Source organism: Punica granatum, unplaced genomic scaffold (genome assembly GCF_007655135.1).
Source record: "Punica granatum isolate Tunisia-2019 unplaced genomic scaffold, ASM765513v2 Contig00339, whole genome shotgun sequence".
Taxonomy (NCBI): Eukaryota; Viridiplantae; Streptophyta; class Magnoliopsida; order Myrtales; family Lythraceae; genus Punica; species Punica granatum.
The window spans coordinates 64,600-85,700 of record NW_022204289.1 but is presented as its reverse complement, the minus strand read 5'-3'; the positions used below and the strand labels follow the sequence as shown (position 1 = coordinate 85,700).

At 39.4% G+C, this 21,101-nt stretch overlaps 2 protein-coding genes and 1 long non-coding RNA gene across 7 annotated transcripts; 1 reads left to right on the top strand and 2 right to left on the bottom strand.

Annotated features, from left to right (window-relative positions):
• Positions 1-2,302: 2,302 nt before the first annotated feature.
• LOC116190169 lies at positions 2,303-3,361 on the top strand. Its single transcript, XM_031519829.1, has one exon. The coding sequence runs from the start codon at positions 2,303-2,305 to the stop codon at positions 3,359-3,361; it is 1,059 nt and encodes a 352-aa protein (XP_031375689.1).
• Positions 3,362-4,621: 1,260 nt separating this feature from the next.
• LOC116190170 (maltose excess protein 1-like, chloroplastic) lies at positions 4,622-9,175 on the bottom strand. Its single transcript, XM_031519830.1, has 9 exons — positions 8,315-9,175; positions 7,972-8,133; positions 7,422-7,712; positions 7,186-7,275; positions 5,888-5,989; positions 5,673-5,791; positions 5,363-5,425; positions 5,172-5,233; positions 4,622-5,072 (listed from the first exon to the last, which is right to left on the bottom strand). The coding sequence occupies exons 1-9, from the start codon at positions 8,696-8,698 to the stop codon at positions 4,972-4,974; spliced, it is 1,374 nt and encodes a 457-aa protein (XP_031375690.1). The 5' UTR covers positions 8,699-9,175; the 3' UTR covers positions 4,622-4,971.
• Positions 9,176-16,068: 6,893 nt separating this feature from the next.
• On the bottom strand, positions 16,069-20,530 carry LOC116190164. 5 transcript variants are annotated; one of them, XR_004152609.1, is made up of 5 exons: positions 20,126-20,529; positions 19,085-20,036; positions 18,603-18,986; positions 17,538-17,738; positions 16,069-16,533 (listed from the first exon to the last, which is right to left on the bottom strand). It is a non-coding gene; the product is annotated as an uncharacterized LOC116190164 (long non-coding RNA). The 5 variants fall into 5 exon arrangements; XR_004152608.1 differs by having other exon boundaries at positions 18,603-20,036; positions 20,126-20,530; XR_004152610.1 differs by having other exon boundaries at positions 17,564-17,738; positions 18,603-20,036; positions 20,126-20,530.
• Between the last annotated feature and the right edge of the window lie 571 nt (positions 20,531-21,101).

Here is a 21,101-nt window from a genome sequence, read left to right as displayed (position 1 = left end):
AAGAAAAGAAACGTATAAGAAAGAAAAAAGTAGAGGAAGAATTAGAATGAGGATATGTTTTTCCAGGATTTGAGGTCATTAAAAGTATATATATATACACACTTTTGGCCAATTAAATCAATTTTTATTACTTTAGTGATTTTTTCAATTGTAATTACTATAAGTGATTTTTTAGTCAATCTATATCTAGTCTAGTCTAGATTATTAGATAGACTCTTCTGATGGTGCAATGAGAAATCTCCGATTGTGCGATGAGAGTTTACCATATAAGTTTCTGTGAAACTTTCGCAGCCAGTGCTTGATCGATTATTCAAATCCCTTGTACATAAGTCAACCTATTAATAAATGTCCACTTTTTTTTCTCCTTCTTTTCGGCCACATCCCGACAAGCCCTTTGAACACAAAAAGAATTTCCATTGGCTTTTCTAATATATTTCACTAATTCCGTTTACGCTAGAGAAATTTTCCAATATTTTGGATTACGGTGGAGAAAGAAATATTGAAGGGGAGAATTTTCAGGCTTTCAGCTATTAAGGCTTTCAATTGAGGTAGCATGGTATAGGAATGACCACTTTGGATAAATCGGACTTATACTTCCTACAAGAGCACCTATGCAGGCAGGGATTCTACACATACACATACATATATATATATATATATATATAATTGAGAGGAACTTCTCATTCATGTGATGAGGAATTTCCACGCAGGTGTTTTGAGTAAATTCTTAATTCATGGTTAATTGTGTCTTCATGTTCCCTGCGATATTGAATTTAGGTTGTCTACTTTAGGGATTCTAATTTTAAAGAGTTTATTTTATTTTACATTTAATAATCTTGGCAAATTCATGGAACTAATATTTTTAGAAATTTTGATTTTCATAATAGTTGTTGGATACATTTAAAAAGAATTTTGTTGTGTAGAAAGCAAGCAAGAGAATATATATATATATATATATATATATCCAATAAATATTGAAAATCAAAATTCCAAAGATGTTAGTCCCATAAATTTGTCAAGGACAATGAAATTATTAAATGTAGAATAAAATTATTTTTCTTCAAAAAATAATCCTAAAGATGTTGTCCGATAAAAGATTAACGAAGTTATTAAATTTAAATAAAATTAATTTATTAATATAAGATAAGGTGATTTAATAATGTAATTTTTTCAATCTCTATCCAAATAATGTAAGACCTAAATTATTTTTCATGAGTATATAATTTCATGTCATCTCATTTTGAACTTCTGTATTTTACAATTGCCTTTTCTCTGAATACATTTAAACTGTATTTATAAAATTTAATAAATTATTTTGATAAATTAATCTACAAAGGATTAACCGAAAATTAGAATATGCAGACGCCCGTGCTTTGCTAGTAATTAAGTACATTAGACCCCATCTTTCCTTTTTCCATGCTCTTCGATGAAGCAGCAGGGTCGAAGTCTACTAGCTTTTTCTTATAATTGGTTTATAATTATCTTTTTTGGTAGACTAATTTATAACTAATTTTTAAATTCTCATTTAATTAATTTTTTTTATTATGTAACTAATTAAGTTCTTTTACTTGCTCTTATGGGTACTCTTCTGATCCTTATATTTTTCATCAGTTTCCACAAAAAAAAAACCAAAATATCTTTTATGGAAAAAAATGACCATAAATTTTGGTCTTCAAATTTCGCGTTTATTTTTTTCATGAAATTAAAAGTATATTTTGTAATCATGAGAACATAATTTAACGGCAAATTAAGCTCTTAACGGATGAATTTACTTGCAGCGCAGGGATTTAAAACTCACATGAAACACTTCGTGACCAGGTCAAGCCTCCCGAAACAAATCGGTTCCCACCAACATGCTGAGAGTTTCTGTACTTTGTAGCCTTTCCAAAATAAAGTTTTTTTTTGTAATTATAAAAGGGTATAGCGTAGTGTGTTCACTATCGCCTCTGGATTTAGAAGTCGCAAGTTCGATACCTAGTGGAAAATATAGTTTTTAATTTTTTTTTAATTTGACGAATAATAGTCATTACATTAAAAATGTCAACTACCTCCAATTCCTCATCCTCTTTCTCTCTTCGTCTTAGGTGGGATTTTCCGTGTCATATGATTTCATATGCCTTCCTGTAACCGAATAAAAAATAGCAAACTGGGTTTGACTATATTTTCTTTTTCGGTAGATTGATTTGAGTGCTGTATATATTATCAATCGGTTAGAACGTAGTTTTCTCGAAGAACAAGGGCAATTCCATATGGCTTCAACTTCGAGTAAGTCCACTTGCTCTTTCTCTGTATATATGTAACCATGTTGAAAACAGGGCAATGGCACTCTGAGGAGAAGAAGAGGAAGAAGAAGAAGCAGCAGCAATGGACAGAGAGCAAGACGAGATGCAGTTTCTCGGGTTCGCCGGGATATACAAGGAGTCCTTCAAGATCATCTCCTCATGGGAAGCTCTTCGCCCAAATCTCACTTTTCCTGATCCTTCCCCTCTCTTTCATCTTCCTAGCCCACTCATGGGTCTCTCAGACCCTCTCCTACCGCATCCTCCGTGATTCGTTCACCCGCATCGACACCTACAAGGATTCTGAAGAATACTCCAAACTCTCCCGCTCGATCAACTCCACTTGGCTCTTCCTTGGCCTCTTCAAAGCCGTCTACTTCACCTTCGTCCTCGTCCTCTCCCTCCTCTCGACCTCCGCGGTGGTCTACACCATCGCCTGCATCTACACTGGCAAACATGTCACCTTTAGGAATGTCTTATCCGTGGTGCCGAGGGTTTGGAAGAGACTCGTGATCACGTTCTTATGGATCTTCGCAGTTTTCTTCGTCTACAATGTTTTCTTCGGTGGGCTCCTTCTAGTATGTATCATCTTCATCGGAGTCTACTCATACGGGATTGCTGTTGTCATCGGTCTCTTCATATTGTACGTCGTTGGATTCGTCTACATGGCGATGATATGGCAGTTGGCAAGCGTGGTCTCCGTACTAGAGGACGTCTATGGAAGAAAATCAGTGGTGAAGAGCAAGGCCCTGATAAAGGGCAAGATGGGAATCTCTGTTGGCTGCTTCGCCGGCCTCGTCGTGCTCTTCATGGTGGTGCAGGCGGTGTTCGAGTTCCTCGTGGTTATCGACCTAGTGCCAGGGCTTGTGAACAGGATCTTGATCGGGCTCGTCTGCGTGGTGCTCCTCCTCGGGGTCGTGCTACTCGGGCTTGTTGTGCAGACTGTGCTCTACTTCGTGTGCAAGTCGTTCCACCATGAGAACATCGACAAGGCATCCCTGGCGGACCACCTGGAGGTCTACCGTGGAGATTACGTTCCTCTAAGGGCTCAGAGTGTCCAGCTAGAGCAGATTCACGTTTGACTAATTAACCTCTTGTCTTGGTCTATCTTACTTTTTTTTTTTTGGTGAATAAAGGAATTCTAGATTTTGGTCTATATTACTTTATCTAGCGAAAGATGACATATATATATTGTTAGTCTGTTAATATTTTGATTTTCTTTGTGAGGATGATATTTTGGGAACGCGTTCGATGAATTGATGAATATAAGGAGATAAAATAATTCAAACATTTGCCACATACATGATGAAGAAACTAATTACCAACTGTTGACTTGAAGAAACTGAAACGCCATGACTCCTCCTTATGTAGACTTGCAGGTGGCATATATATTGACTGGGTAAGTAATATTCTGGGTTCAGATCCAAGGCAAAGTGAAGTATTTGAGGTACATGTTGAAATTTGAGAATGGCAAGAGAAGGAAAGAGCAAATCACACCTACAACATGCCCAAGTAACTTCTGTCGACCATCATGGAACCTCAACTGAATGTCATATGCCATCCAAAGTGGGGTATTGCGCAGTAGCGTGAGCCATCGCCTGGTAACTAAGAAGTTTGAGGTTCGATAATTGTTGGTATTACCCGTACCCCTTTATTAGTCATTAGGCTTTCTATTTCATTGTACTAAACTCTCGTAACCCAAAAAGAAAATGTCAAATGCCAGTTTGTGCTGCATGACCTGCAGTTTTGATTTATTTTTGGATATATATGTTATAAATCTGATCTGCCTTTATCGAGAGGTTTCTGCAACTTCTGTTGATTCTTTTATGCTGCTAATAGAGATAGTCATGACTATACCATACTATACTATCTGTTTCTGTAATAGGGACACGAACAACCGAGAACCATTTGAATGTGTTCATATAGGCTCAAAATTAAGCAGTGAATGACAGACAGCCACTTTTATCGAGTTTGTTAAGTTCAAATTTGTAGGGCCAGAAATTAACAAACATGCCTCGCAGAAGTACATACCATCATCTTGAAAGTTGTTCAGACAGTTTTTGGTGGAACAAAACATGCTGATTGTTGACAATATTCAACAAGATTAATTATCAAAACCTCATTTGAGATTGCCGATGAACTGTTGTGTTCTTCTCTTATAAGGCATTAGCCGGAGATCCTTGAAGACAGACCGGTCCATGTTGAGCTTTTATGATCTCGCACGGAGGATGATTACCTCAACTCAATCATGCAAGGGACCTTTGCCATTGTTTCTGAAGCACAAACTCAACGGTCATTGTGTTCCTGCCATAAATTTGCAGCAAAAAGTGGCACAGTTTCTATTCTTGGCAAATGGTGCGGGTGTGTCCGTCGACCAGTGCAAACTTCAGACAGATCAAACAACAATAAAACCTTTGGGGCCACAAAACAGAGAACAAACTGCCTTCACCTTATCTGCCTGCAATATATTGTTTCGTTAACTTAGTATGTACTCCACTATTATACAATCAGCTGAAACACTACATATGTATGACTCAGAGATAATGAAACCAGGTCCCCTTGAAGAAGCCCTTTCCATCTTTTATTCCTTTCCGCATCTCAATTTATTTCTCTGCTTCCTCCAACCTCTATTTTCCTTTATGAGACAAGGATGCTTCTATGCTTTCGTCAGCCTTCATTTTCCTTCTCCTGTCTATCGATCAGCCAATCCAGGTCGTCCAAAAATAAGTTCTTTTAAGGATCTCAGAGGAGAGAAGTGTCCGTAAGCTACGCTGTCTCTCCAGAAAGCCATCCCTATAAGGCAAACATTGTCCTCCATGGTTGAGCTTATATAAGAGTGGCAGCCTAACTTATTTCAAGGAACATGTATACTAATAATATATGTGTACTCACCTATCCAAGAAAGCAGGCCACCTGTTGCTGCTAAGAAGAATTCCCTGCTGATACAGTTGAAACTGGGAAGAAAAGAACAAACTCTTCAGTCAACTGTCAGTCTACTCACATATGTGGAACAGAACCACCTCAAAGAAACCAAGAGTGACAAAGTCATTATAGATAGATAGATAGATAGATAGATAGATTACCAATACAGGCATAGAATGTTTGCATATCCATACAAGAATGCAGCCCATGCAGAACCAGTGAACCTGCAAAACATAACCCGGCATTTTACTTCTCCATTCAAACCCACACGATGGTCCAAACGAAGATCACTTGCTAGAGTGTTGGCAAAAGGTTTATGTATGAGGAATTCTTCCTCTGTCAAGTCTCCAAAGGAACTTGAGATTATAAAAAGTGAATGTATAGTGGTTTGGAGAAAGTACTGACAAAACAGTGACCATGAAATTCAAATGGCTTAATAAAATGGCCCATGAAAACAGAGCAGAGTTTTACCACATGAAATCACGGATGAAGAGTGCACGTGGGATCATGAGCCCGTTGCCAATCATAGCAAGCAACATTGTGGAAGCAGACAAGCCTTTAATGTTCTCAGGATGCAGGAAATTAGTCCACTGCGAATTACACCAACCTTTGTTAATAAAAACTCAGATAGAATTAATCAACGGTATTTGCAAAATTTCCAAGAGAGCCACAGAATTTCAGTTCACCATCTGGGAGACTGGCATCCACATGAAGAGAAGAGTAGCTGTCCAACCAGATATCGATCTCACAAATCTGACACCTTTTTCTGAGAGTTTTCCCATTCGTTCCTGAATAAAAGAGCCCATCACAGCATGAAGTTCACCAACATATAGCATCTCCTACTGAGCTTGACTAGCGCCCAGTTCATTGAATCAAAAACCAAAGGAGAGAAAAGGAGTACGATTAGTGAAAGAAAAGGGCGATGTTCTTGGCCTAAACCCTACTGATTTGCATTAAAATCAAGAGCTTCATCTTATTGTGCACTAACAGTTCAATAGTTCCGTATTGAGGAAACTGATTCACACTAGCATAGGTCACCCACCAGACTATGGTAGAATTAGTTAAAAGTATCAAAATAAGTTGATGCAAGGAAGCAGACTTTAGTCTAACAGGATCTTTGTTTACCTATCCGTCCTCTAGCCCAAGCAGCATACTTATATCAGGACAGCAAATACAGTTTCTTTTTTTTTTTTTAATTAAATATTTTTTGGCCACTTTTTATTAATTAATGGATAAAGATTAACATTTTATTAGTAAAACCAGCAAAAGGGTGCACATCCTAATGCAGAAGGATTTATAAAACGTATACAAAAGAGAGGAAAGAGAAGAAAAAAGCCCGAGGGATGACAAGCTTGATTGAATCTAACAGAAGGGCAGCATGGTAATCAGCATTCTAAACCATTCACTGAACGATATACAGATGGGAGTAGCTGTGTATTGAAAAGATTGATTGTTCCAAACCAGCCAAAGAAATTGACTAAGGGATGCAACCAAGGGGCCAGGAATTGCACCATGTTAGCTTTTACAGTAGAGCAACCATCGACCAATTAAAGAGCTATTTCTTGCTTTCTCTATCAACAAGTTTTTCTTTACCATCCTTGAGAAAGAAGCAGTTTTGTTTCTCGGCTGCACTACAAAGGCAGATCTCCAGCAGGAAACAACAATTAGGATATTTGTGGCAAACTGGGGAAAAGCAGTTTCTCAAAACTGGATCCTCAAATGCACAATGGTTCTCGGGTAGAGATAACAAGGATTTTTTTTATAAGGTGCGACATAACTAGAACAACTTCATTTGATGCTAATAAGAGTAGAAAAAACTGGAGTTATTTAGTGAGGTCTTTCCTGAAAGGTAGGGGACGGAGAAATGAAAAAGGAAAAAGCTTATACACATATAGTATAGCTTGCACATATTAACTTCTCTATCATTTTGATTCTAAGGTTGATTATTATCTGAAAAGACAAGCTGATGGGGAGTGAAGCTTACCATGAGAACTGCTGCCACAGCAACGACAAATGCTGCAATCCCGGGAAAAATACTATTTGGAAGGTAGGGCACGAATGTAGACCACATGACCTGTATTGTATTCAGTAGGTGTAGGGTGGGTTAATCAACAATTTATATTATCAATGCGTGTTTGCGTTTGTGTCCGTTTGTGCGTGTGCACGGGCATGGAAAGAAGAGGAGGACAAGAGAGGAGCGTGGAAAGATAGAAGATTCACTTGAGGAAGAACGGAAAGTCCGCCAATGGTGATGAAGTCTTCCCAGCGGCGCCAAATAGGGGCACTGAGAATGCCAAAATAGTTCATGAAATTCAAGGTGAGACCGATGGCCACCACTGCCGAAGTTGCCAGGAAGTGGGGAAGAGGCATGGCCTCAGCAGCTGCGAGCTGACATATCACGACAAACGTGGATATGACTCCCAGTGTCTGAACCAGCATTGCCTCCTTCTCCCTCTTCTTGGCAAAGTAAGATAGCAGTGACAGGTTCCCGAGCAAGCCTGTCAGCATACCCTGCAAACATTAGTTAGGATTAAGAAACTGAAAAAAACCATGGTCACGGTTCGGCTCGTGATGGGAATGGAAAAAGTTAAAAGGTATCACCACATCAGAAAGGTGCCTGCTTTTCCACCTATCATCTAGTAGCTCTTTAATTAAGCAGGTTTTTCAATTCAGGCTACAGGCTATACAAATTAAAAGGCTAACAACATTGGACTGTAGTCGGTTGTCCACCAAAACAAAAGAATGAACAGTTTGAGATCAAGAAAGCTACCAGCCAAGGGATGGCGAGGAGGGCAGACTTATTTCCGGACAAGAGATTTCGGGCATTGAGGATGATCTGAGGGAGCTGGAGTAGCAAGAATGGTATATTTGCAGCAGCAGAGAACTTTGCCGTGATAGAGTCCCATTGTTCCAAGTCCTTCTTGGGTAATCCCTGTCAAATAAAATCCCACCCATCCCCGCATCATCATCAGAAGAGAAGATTATAAGGGCAATCAATCAATCAATCAATTCAATTTCAATTTCAATTTCAATTTCAATTTCAAGTTCAAGTTCAAGTTCAAGTTCAAGTTCAAATTCAAATTCAATCGGGTGGGTTGGTATGTATGGTGTACCTGGGAATGAGGAGGGAGGTGGTCGGAGGAGTGGAGAGCTCGAGAAGAAGAGGGACCCCGTTGTCGTTGGCAATGCCATCGGTGATGGAGACTGGTGGGAGGAGTTAAAGAAGAAGGAAGATGGTGGGCAAGGCCAAGGCCAAAGGGGGCAAATTTATCAATGTCGAGGGAACAACTGGAAGCGGTGGTGGTGGGCCTCCTCATCCCCATCCTCATCGTCATCGTCGTCGTCCTCCTCCGTATTGAGTATGGAAGATTTGTTGATATAATTCCAATTCCAAATCCAACACTAGCCGTCAACATCCTCTTCTTTTCCTTAACGACGCTTCCGCTGCCACAGTACGAAAAGGACGCCGAGTTGGAAACCAGTAGAGATTCCGCCATATCTTCTTCCTTTTACCTTTGAAATTTGTTGCAGAGCAAGGCAGACTAATACTGCTACTACTACTGATGATAGCTCATCGTCGTCGTCGTCGTCGTCGTCGTGATGTGCTGATACCGAGTTGAGTTATCAGTTGGTTGCCGCAGTCCGTCCGTAACAGAGAGCAAAATTGCAACCTATTACTATTATTGGAGTGGAGTGGAGTTCTCTCAGCTTCCAAAAATGGACAGATAGGGGGAGAGAGGAGGCAAGTCCTTTATTGGTGGCAACTTCTCCTCTCCTCCCTCTCTCTCTCTCTCTCTCTCTCTCTCTCTCTCTCGCTGTCAGTAGCCGTACTACTGTAGGCAGTGAAAGTGAAGCAAGGCTTGGACGATGGAGTCGACCGGAGAGGAGGCGGGGGAGGATGAGGAACTGGGGCAAATGCATCGGATCTGCCAATCACCACTGGACACGTTTCACCACTCCCGCCGATATTTGCTCTCCCTCCCTCCCTCCCTCCCTCCCTGTTTGTGTCTCTCACTGTCTGTGCCTTTCAGCTCAATTTCACAATAATAATAATAATAACATCGTATGTTGTTGGATCTTCTGTCTCTTATTGGATCCATTTCATTTGCATATATGCATCTGCTTTGGTTGATCCAATGCCAGATCCAAGTCCAAGTTCAACCCAGTCAAATTCTCCAATACCAAGGCCCAATTAAGCATTCATTGATCCAATGCCAGATCCAGATCCACAAAATCTTCCATGTATATAAATGTATATATAGTATGCTCTCTTCCCATTCATCATATCATATTATATTAGAGTTTGCACCCGGGGGGACGCGCGGCCGATAAACTAATCGAGATAATATTAAAAGTGATCAACAAAAAAGAAAATATATTATCTATACAATGTATCTATATAATATAATATATAAAAGTGTAAAACTCACTCTGCTATCTCTCGCCTTTTGAATTTCAAAACTACCCTTTAATTTTATTTTATGTAAAATTATCTATGAGTGATTTTTGTTATGTGTGTATTTAGCAGTTGGCCATGTTAAAGGGTAGATGAAGACCCAACCAGTTCAGGCTCTGTCATGAAAACAATGCTTCCTTCTGGCCAGCCGCCCGGAAGGGAACCTCGGCTTCTCAGAGGACGGCAAGTTCCGTTATGTGAAAAAAAAAAAGAACTTTCATCTCTTGTGGAGTGATTTTTGTGTTTTTGGTCAGCCAAATTATGAAACTTTATTATGCTTCGCTCTGGGGTGATAGCAAAAGATATTCTGAACTAAAGACCAAATTAAATTTGATATCATGAATTGGTGGAATTGTCCTATTTGACCATCTCGCCTTTGGTCTACTGGTGAGCCATAGTCTTCTATGATCCTCTGATAATCGGTTTAAGTCTGGTCGAGAGAGAATTGTCCGGTTCGACCGGAGGCTGATAACTCTTTGGGGTCAACATTGCTTCTCGTGCTGCTTAATGAAAATCGAGAAGCATATCAGGAAGTTCTTTCAAACTGAGGTGAAGTAATGGATTTTTATAGGCAGGCTGTCTGTTTGCATATCGCAATTTATGTTGGTTGCAGTATAGAACCACGCAATGAAGTTACACTTCCACCATAGGATTTGATCAATTGGAACAAAATAATTTCTGTAAACGTTTCATCTCTTGTGCCAGTGTGGGTGATTTTGGTTTTTTAGTTGGCCAAATTATGCTTTGATTGCAAGGTATGCTATGAGTTATGGCACAAACCAATCCGGACAGTTGGGCTTGATAGTACTATCTTGTTCATCTTAAGGCTGATAACGCCTTGAAATCGATATTTCTTCTGCTGCTCAATGAAAATCAGTAACCTCTTTCGAAAATATTTTCAATTGAAACGAAGTAATGAATTTTACTTGGCAGACTGTTTATTTGCATTTCCTTATGAATCTTGTCTGAATTGTAGAACCAACCAATGAAGTTAAAATTCCACGATAGAATTCAACATTTGGAACAAAGTGCTTTATGAGGGTGATTTTGTGTTTTTAGTTGGCCAAATTATGAAATTTTTTGTGCTTAACTCTGACGTGATAGCAAAGGGGACGCTATGACTTATAACACTGACCAATTTGAATTGTTAAGATAGATAGTGCTATCCTATTCGTCTCGAGGCTGACAACGCATTGAAATTGACATTTCTTCTTGTGTTGCTTAATGAAACTCGAGAACTATTTCAAACTTTGGTGAAGTAATGAACTTTGATTGGGAGACTGTCTATTTGCATTTCCTAATTTATGTTGCATGCAACGTAGAACCAGCCAATGAAGTTACACTTTCGATAGCATTCGGCCATTTCGAACAAAATAGTTCCTGTGAGAGGTTTCCTTTGCCACCAGTTTTGCCTCTTTTCATTTGCCTGTGCAGTCGTGCAATTATTGAGTATCCATAGATGTTTAATTTTCTCTTGTTAGCATCTGATCGCTATTCTCTCACTTTGCATTTGCCCAAGTGATTACTGCTATGAGGCTTTGCTACCAGCTTCCTCTGAAATTATATGAAACATATTATGCCTCGGGAGTTAGAGATCACCTCAAAAGCATAAACCACATGCTTTATTCTTGTTAAGTAGGCAAGAAGTTTTTAAAATCTTTTTGCTCGTTGGAAGTTCCACTAGCTCATAGGCAATTAAATGCCATTCTTTATTTTTTCTGTCTGCACCTTCTATTTCTATCGTATATTTAGCAATTAGCATGACCGACATCCTTTCTTTTCTTTGGCGTTCACACCAGATTGCTCTAAATCCTGACGCTCTTGTGATAGAGTCCGCTATGCAATTTTAACCGTGCAACAAAAAGGGCACGGGCCAAGGCTGCGATTGAAAGCCGAAACACGAGCATGAGCATCTATGCCTTCTATGACCCCCAACAACCACCTTGCACTGCCGAAGGTATGCGCAATTGCACATTTAGCTTCCTTTTAGTACCATTACTTACCCCCAACAGTTTTATTCCTTCTTGGTACTTACTGGATCTACTTTCACAGACTGAACACCTTCATTTTTTTGCTTTTCTCATATATGACTTCACTGCTTTTGCAGTTCTCTGACCGAGCCAATACTGTTGGGGTTAGGGATGTACTCAACCAAACAATAACGCAGCAATTAATCTTCCTCCCCTACTGGTGTAATCGAGATAGGAACTAATCAAATCAACCAACAAGCAGTAAAGTAAAACAACACCAAGAATTTTACGTGGAAAACCCCAATGTGGGGAAAAACCACGGGACCAACTCCGAATCAACGATCCACTATGAAGATTATACAATGTCTTTCATCAAGGGTAAACCCTTGGATCACCAAACTCAAGAGAAACACTCTCTTGGATCACCCAAATACTAAATTCGTCACCCACACCGGGTGGTTCACAAAATCAGCTGAAACAGCACCTACAGAGCTCGAATAGAAATTCTGACCGTTCAGAAGTTAGCCCCACGTGTTGTGAAGCTGCTGTCAAAATTTCGTCCCAATCGGAGTTCGTTTGATGTCCCGATCGAGGTTTGATCTCCAGCTGCGCGCTGCCCCTGTTGAGCAGAATTCGGCTCTGCTCTTCCTTTGTTCTTTGTGCTGTTTTGCTGCTTGCAGCTCCTCTGCCGCTGCTGTCTACCCTCTGCTGCTACTGCAGTCTGCTGCTGCTTTTATACCTCAGCTGATTTGCTGAAGAATAAACCCTAACAAAAATGGGTTCTTGGGCTTATTAAAGCCCGATAAAAGCCCAATACAATTTGAGCCCAACTTCCTCCAAATTGGAGGGATACCCAACAAATACTTCATGAGTGCATATATTTTCCATCTACATTTCACTTAAGAGTATATTACTTGCCAATTACTTCTTCTACCTTTTTATTGAATGCCTATTACTGGACTGCAGCCAGAAACTAGGAATCATAAAGTACCTTCTGTTTTGCTTTAGCCATAAGTATTTCGGATGTGCAAGCTTCTTTCATGTTCACTCCTTATAGGTGCCATTTTTTTTCCCCTCTCTCCATGGATTAAGCGGTCTATTTTAATATATAGTTTAATACTGAAAAATATATACAGACGCCGCCAACACTAAACCAATAACTGCAGCTAAACAGAACCCAACTAATTACATATCAACCTCAAAACAGATGATTCATGCTTGTTTGTCAATCCCAGTTTTGCATCCACACTTCTCCATGCTGCTTGTGTGGCTGCACTGCGAAAGAAGATATGTTCCAAGGTCTCCACTTCATCGTCAACACTCACATTGTGCCAATACAATGTTAATAGAGAATGTGAAACCGAGCATGCTTTTTCAGCTGCAGAAGCAGCCAAGCATCATGGAAATATACGTTTTTCCTCCTTTTTTCTCTAATTCCACTAACATGCTTTTAGAAGTTTTGGAGTCTTGAAAGATATGCCTTTAGTTACGTGTTTTATCAAAAAGGCTGCCGAAAAGGAGTCTGAATATTCTCTATGTCAATTCCGAATCTTATACTTCTATTCACTAAAACTCTGTTGACCTTTGGCAGGGCAACTTCTTCCCATTTAAGTGTTGCTCCATCTGCACACTCAAAACCACTACACTTATGATGAATTGTATTACATTTTTTTTTTTTGCAGTTTGAGCACCAACTGTAGTCGTGCTTCTTGCAGATATTAGTTAAGACTAACTGGAGGCCGAGAAAGCATAACCTGAGGCCTTATAGAGGATCATTCTTAGGAAGGGATATGTAAACCCAACCAGTTCGTTTGGCGAATTCCACGCTCCTTATCTCCTGAAAATCATAAAGCAAACCAAGAAGGAAATATTGTGAGAAAAAGATAAAATTAATGTCAATCATTCACAAGATGCATGGCTGTTACAGTTGATTGGGATTTTATTTAATGTTTGACTTTATGATAGTTTGATAAACTGATTACTGTTAGGAGATTTCATTTGAGGATTTATATGAGTATGGGTGTGACCAAAAGGACTACATATGAGTCACCTTCTTTTACAAACAAAAGGTCAGTATAAGAGGATTAAGGGATGGATTTCAAAGAACTAATCCTATGTAGATAACTGTTTTACTCTGTAGCTCCCACCGTTGTGTTGTATAAACTTGGAGCTGTTTTGAGTTATATTCTAATTTGTGTGATTTTTGTCATAGATCTCCACAGTTAGATTTCAGTTAGTTGGTATTAGATAATTCTCTGCTGTTGAGAACTCATACATAAATGAATTTTGAAATAATACTTCTTGAACACATTAAATGAGAGCACTTGATGATCGTAAGCAGCTTCTGTAAAGATAGAATGGCGGCTCAGTAAGATTGATTCAGCTTTGTACCCTTCTGTGTTAGAGCTAACATATTTGTATTCGATTGAAATGTCACAGAGCAGTAATATATAAACTGAGTGCTTCAGGAGAACCTTGAACAACGGATCTAACAGATCGAAAGATCAATTTAATTACAAAAGATGGCTTGTTTATATATTTTCTTTTAGCATAAAAAATTCACATTTTGACACATAAGATTCCATAATGAGTATATACTTCTGCAGAAACATAGCAGACGTTCTTCTTAAATAATTATGAGATGTTTTTCCATACTTGCGCATTCAGTTCTAGCAATTTTTTGCACCTTCTGATTGATCTGAACAACATAAACCGATCCCCTAAACCCCATTTTCAGTACTTATGGAATAGAATGAAATTATCCTGTTTTATCTATTGGTTGAAAGAGAACCTTGAGCTTAAACTCTATTTTTCTCTTAAGATGTGAACTATTGTCATGTTTTACTTAATTTGACAATGCCTGTGTTTTCATTCTGTTAAGAGGAGATCGTTTTGCCTTTGCTTGGATAGGGAAAACTTAGTGAACACTTGTGTTTCAAATAGCTATTCTTTCAAATAATCTAAGCAGAATGGATACCCACATGCGCTAGATCAAAGTTTGTGGCCCTGGACCATGAGTATTATCAGTAAAATATTTCCAGGGCGTAAATTTTATTTATTAAGATTCCTTTTCTTTATTTTGATTATTTACTTAGCCAATTATAATGTCTAGCAGTCTACCAATCTTCTAACTTCTTTGCCTTTCCTCGCATGAATCCTATTCTTGATTGCCATTTCAATTTACCTCAACGAAGTTAAATGCACACTTTTAGGAGATAACATGAATGTAACCCCGTTGACGAAGATGATAGGGAATGAAAGTCTCCATTGAATTTATTAGGCTAGTCAATATTGCTAGTTGAGTAAGTTAGCTGTATATTGTAAATGTTTCCTCTCGGAAGAAGTTCAGGAGTTTTGGCTTGTACTCAGTTGTTATTTGGTTTTGTTGGTGTAGGAGTCATATACGTGTGCTCGTGCAATCTCGAAAGATAGGTAACGATTTGATTTATATATTAGAAAAGTAAAATATCGATTCATATGTAAAAAAAAAATAAAAAAATTTACGGCTGTTTAATTGAGCAATCTCTTGGAAAATATGGATGCGCTAAACTATCTTTCCTAATGGATTTAGCTATCAAAGCAGTCTGCTAGACCTGCTCAGCCACAAGGCACAACCCATTTCAGCCGCTTAGACAGTTGGTGCAGCCAATTCCACTGTCCAGTATTTACATTGGACAAAGTGCTAAGGTAAATGATGTCCTTCCCTGTACTTTAGATTGGTGCTGGAGCTACCAAACCCAACATTGAATTAGGCTAATATGCTACATTCTAGTCCTTGGGTCTTGATCGATAGTCTTGTGCTCTCTTTGATTCAAGTTTAATAGTTCTTGAAGTTTTTGAACATTTCTATCCACCCTCCTCGATCGTTGAGCCTACAAGCTGCTTGTTTATAATGCCCCTTCCATTCGGTGCATATGCATCTGAAATGCGGCCACCCTAATTAGTGTTTAGTTTTACGTAAGGCACATTCCAAACGCTCAGGTTTGAATCTTTTTGGTGAGTTTTTGGCAATCATGTTTATATATGGAGACAAGTTTATATAAACATGAAAAAATGGTAGCGCTATTGATAATATTTCACCAGCCAAAAAATGGCAACGCCATTGATAGTATTTCACCAGCCATTTTCTGATGGAACCAAAAGTATGTTCTTTCATGATTATGGCTTTTAATAAAAATCTTGTATTATGTTCTTTATTTTTTTCTTTGTTTTTTTTTTTTGGAAGTTGAGAGGGCTGTTGTTGCCAGTGCAAAGGTGGTTGCTAGCTTAGTTGTCTTTGTTCCAATTTAGCCATTTCTTTTTCAATAATGTTAATTGGTCATATGTATTGAGGCTTAATTAGACTGAGTCTATCTCTGCCTCTTCCTCTAGAGTAGAGAGTTAAGCGTTGGTAATCCCATGAATATTACGGATCCGCCTGTAGTAGCAATAAGCTCCTTTTTTATGCTACGTAAAGAAGTTTATACATTGAAGATTTTTGGGTTTGCATGCCGTAGCTTTAGAGCGAGTCACATAGATTATGTAGTTTCGAGCGACGACATTTTGCATCGCTCTAAACAGACAGAGAAGGAGAAGACTTGATCCGAACCACTAGATCGAGAAATTGCAGACGTGAAGAGAAGGGAGCATCAACTACACCAAGCACTAATATTGACTCTGTTTTATATAATAGGTGGACACCTCTTTTCGCATTTATATCATCACTTGGTGTGTCCCTTGCTCCTGAGATATCCACATCGGAATTAGTATTGTTGTACTAACAGAAAATCACTGGCGGGATTCCATTGAAAATCCATCAATCGGCTACCATTGGAATCAGTTGCTTAAGGAATCAGAGCAATGCCATTAATTTCTTCTCTTCTTTCAAATGTTCGAATGTCTCTTTGTTGTCATCACACTCAAAATTCTGTACAGAAAAAAAAAAATCAGGCTCATTCAAAGTTACGGTGATATTCTCATCATAAAGAAAAAAATACGTATCCGGAAAAAATGAAAGGAAATATGACAAAGAAAATCAAGAGCGAAGGTGGCAGAAGAAGAAAGGATAAATAAAGGGAGAAGTGCGAAGGACATGAAGAGAAAGAGAAGAGAGGGAAATGTACTTAATCCTGAAATTGTAATTTTATCCGTTATTGTCATGTATATATTTTTTCAGGCCATCCAATAAAGTACAATTTAGGTAATTCACTAAATTAACTGCCAACTAGTATACCAAACGTTTTCATTAAATACTAGTATAGATATTATATGAGGAAGTGATTACAGGTCACTAGCGAACCTTTGCTGGCGAGTGAGTAGCTTTTACCCACCCCCAACTCACCTGACAAGATATTCCATGACCTTATTAACCACTCACCCTTAATTACCGTTACGATTAGACCAAATTATTTCAAGGAATATCTAATTCTACTTAAAAAAGAAACAAATTTCCGCTTTTGCCTAGTGATTGTATATCTAACTTGGGCAATTTTAAAGAAAATTGCATCGAAAATATTAGATATACAACTTAACTTATATATAATAATTTTTTTTTCCAAATTTTAGACATATATTGCAAATTGAATCTCACGAATCCTTCTTTAATCTAATTAGAAGGATTAATTTTGGAATTTCTTTTGTGTACCTCAGTATCCAAAAGCTTAAGGCAATGAAGCTCTCTATTATTTCACGTTCAAGCTCAAGTCTACCCACTAAAGTGTAAAGCTCTACCGGTGGTAGATTTTTACTATTTATTTCACTAAAACTTGAGATCTTATCTTTGAGAGGCCAAGAGTTTTTCTCATATATCATTTAAGCCTAGAATATATCATTTCCAAGTTTCATTCTTTGTTGGGTTTTGCTAATTCTATGCTAGCCCAGGCCAAAAAGAAAATAAATAAATAAAAGGAGGCTTTGCTTCAATTCATTAACCTGTCTGTGTTAGCTATGCTTATAACCTTAATTGAATTGTCCCGCCTGGTTTCACGTGCACCCACCAATTCGAACGAAGCCCAGTCTCCTCAAACCAGCTTGCAGATGCAGACCAAATCCGTCATACCACCTTATCATTCCAACAGATCGATTAATCCCATCGTCCATGATTCATTTACCATTTGGCATGCATGCATGTGCCTGCATGAAGAGGATGTATGTGAGTTGTGCGTACATGGTATAATTAACTTATTGTCTTGTAAACACATACATAAGAAAAGTGAAGTAATCAGTGGTCCGATCATAATTAAAAATTTATTCTAGACCAAAAATATATATAAACTTCATTAGGTCTCCTTTAATTCATCATGAGCGTTTTTTTTTTCTTTCATATACTCATGATTAATATGACAAGCTAGCAATATTCCTATAACGTCAGATCAGTGCACTTCATAAGTATAATAATGCATGCATCCACCAAATCCATTATACATAGCTGACCTTGTAAGTGCTCCATAATTGAACTCTCCCGAACACTAATCTAGTAAATTTTGGTTTGGGCGTGGTGGGCCGAACAAATTATTTTTATTAATCTGGAAAATATTACACAATGCACACTCCCTCAGACTCACCCATATTTCTCGCACTCACACTCTCTCTTACGCTTTTTTTACTCTCTTCTGCTTAGGAGTGATTGGTTCTGGGTACCATGTATTTTTTACGATACCCGGACCCTACCCTGTAAGGGATAAGTTCTAAGATTTTGGAACCGGACCCTACCCTGTTGAATCTTGGAACCGGAACCTACCCGGAACCTGTATTTTACCATAGGTTCCGGGTACCCTGTAGGAATCGGGACGTACCAATTGTCTAACTCAATCAAACAGCAAAAACTTCCTCTAGATCACTGCTTGATCCAATCCGTCATGCCAAAACTTGCGTAAATGAAACAAATGCACATGCTCATGTCTATGAATTGACCAAGACAAACATCGGCATTCCACAAAATGACCTCTTTCTTATCATTCACGCGGTCAAAAATGAGCTGAGCATAGCCCAAGTTACCGCATTTAGAGTACATGTCGACGAGGGAGCCCACAACTATCGTATTAGCCCCGAAGTTAGTTCGTATCAAGTGGGCATGGATCTGCTTCCCACGCTTCAGATCAGCAAACCTCGCATAAGCGCAGAGACACCTACTGAAAGTGAACTAATCGGGAAGGATCCAAAGGGCCATCATCCTACTAAACAACTCGAGTGCTATGTTGCTCAGACCATTCCTCATGTACCTAGCAATCATAGCAGTCCAGGAAATGGGGTTCTTCACAGGCATCTCGTGAAATATCTCACTTGCCCTGTTTATATCGCCCGACCTAGCATATCTTGAGACCAAAGTGGTCCACACGAGGACATCTTTAACTTCCATCTCATCAAACACTCTTCTCGCATCTGTCATTTTTGGGAATATAAAAATCAATTGGGAAAAGTTAATCCCACATCAGAAGCATAAAAGAAAATAGAGTGGTTTATATGGGATTGAATCTCACAACTTATCAGCTCGAGCTTTTAAGTTGAAAGTTGAGTCCAAGCCCATGTAAGCCTAATAGAATTTAAGATGGTATCGGAGCCCATGGTAATGATCCTGGGGGCGCATATGCGCAGGAATCCACACCACGTCAGTGAAGTCTGAGAACGGAAGTAGAAGCCCGGCTCATAGTAGTTGATCCCCTTGCCCGAGTGTGGAAGAAGTAGCCCACCTCGAGGCAGTTAAGGCCCGAGTCCGGAAGAAGTGAGAGACCGGCTCGAGGGTAAGTTCTTGAGGGCGGACAGTTAAGGTTCACGTAGCCCGTGTAGGCAAATCATGAAAAAGACCACACGGTGCCACGTGATGGTGAGTGTTGGGAATATAAAAATTAATTGAAAAAAGTTAATCCTACATCGGAAGCATAAAAGAAAATAGAGTGGTTTATATGGGATTGAATCTCACAACTTATTAGCTCGAGCTTTTAAGTTGAAAGTTGAGTCCAAGCCCATGTAAGCCCAATAGCCCAATAGAATTTAAGAGTCATCTCCCCGCATTTAGTATAAGCATCAACTATCGAGCTTAAAAGCACAATATTCAACGAGTATCCAAGAAGTAAAACCTGGCCATGAACCTGTCTAGTAAGTCCTACTTCTCTCAGCTTCACGCAATGGTCAAGAGGCTAGCGAATCTGAACTTGTTGGGCCTCATCCCCTACGTCAGAAACTCCTTATAGAACCTTAATGCTTCGTCGCAATCACTAACCTTTGCATACCTGATCAACATTGTGTTCCAGGAAACAATATCCCTCTTAGGTATTCTGTTGAACATCTTTCTCTCGGGGCGCATCCTACCCAGCTTTGCATACCTGGAGAGCACATTGTTCCAGGAGTAGAGATTTCTCGAGGCCATTTCGTCGAACACCTTACGCCCAAGAAACTCACTTCCGCACCTAAAGTACGCCTTGATGTATGGAGCTGATTCATTCAAGTAACGAATTACTGCTCTTCAGTTGCATAAGAGCTTTAACAAGATGTAAGAACTCGTGAGACGGATGGATTCGTACCAGAGGATGGCCAGAGGAGGCGCCGCCGAGGAAGAGAGCGCGCAGAGGATGATTCGTACCAGAGGATGGCCAGGAAGCGACTGCCGACTGCTAGGGTTTTGGAGAAGAGAAGAGAAAATGAAACCCTCGCGCGGTGCCTTAGAGAGCTTGAAGGAGAGTCAGAGACGGAGGGGACTGGGCAGCCACAGACACAGGGAGTCGGAGTCGAGAGTTTCTGTCTTCTAAGCAGATTAGGTTTACGTTTACGAAGTCAAGAGTTTCAGTCGGAGTCGAGAGTTTCTGTCTTAGACATAGGGAGCTGAGCTTAACTCTTTTTTTTTTTTAATCATTCGGTTCCGGATGCCGATTATGGTTTCGAATCTGGGTACCCTGTAGGTGGGAACCGGAACCGGAACCAGAACCGAAACCGAAACCGATTTTCACCGGTTCCTTAATGTAATACCCAAATCTTATCCTATTTTCAATACGAGCTACCTGAACCTTACCCTAACGGGTAGGTTCCGACCAGTTTCGGGTATACCCGATACCCGTGCACACCCTTACAGTTCTACTTGTATTGTACATCCATACACTCACATACATCACGCGTGTGTTATAAATGTATGTGCCGGTGATTTTACCGCCACAATTCCACCGCCACCCTCGCTTCTTCTTCTAATTTCGAGACTTTTCTTTTCTTCAATTTCTTCTAGATATCTCTAAGTTATTCTATTTTGGTCCCTTTATCTCAACAGACCTTTACGAATTAGGGATTCGTAATTAACAAGTGGCTTCCATGCACGTAGTCTTCTTTCTTTGGTTCATCCATCCATCATCCGTCCCTTGGTGATTCCTCCTGCAATGCTTTCTTGTATCATCCGTACAAGCTAAGTAGCCATAGATACATCAAAGGTCTTTCACACATAATAATCGATACTAGTCGTGTAGCCCAGCTTTGCACGTGGTGACAAAGGGACTATATCCCCAGGGGGGCCAA

Bases quoted from the DNA above. Each gene is read 5' to 3' on its own strand.
- LOC116190169 (XM_031519829.1), top strand. From the start codon at position 2,303: ATGTTGAAAACAGGGCAATGGCACTCTGAGGAGAAGAAGAGGAAGAAG.
- LOC116190170 (XM_031519830.1), bottom strand. From the start codon at position 8,698: ATGGCGGAATCTCTACTGGTTTCCAACTCGGCGTCCTTTTCGTACTGT. The intron at 8,134-8,314 runs GTACACCATACA...TTTATTTGACAG, and splicing joins ACCTCCCTCCTCATTCCCAG to GGATTACCCAAGAAGGACTT. The intron at 5,792-5,887 runs GTGAACTGAAAT...TGTAATTCGCAG, and splicing joins GGATGCCAGTCTCCCAGATG to TGGACTAATTTCCTGCATCC.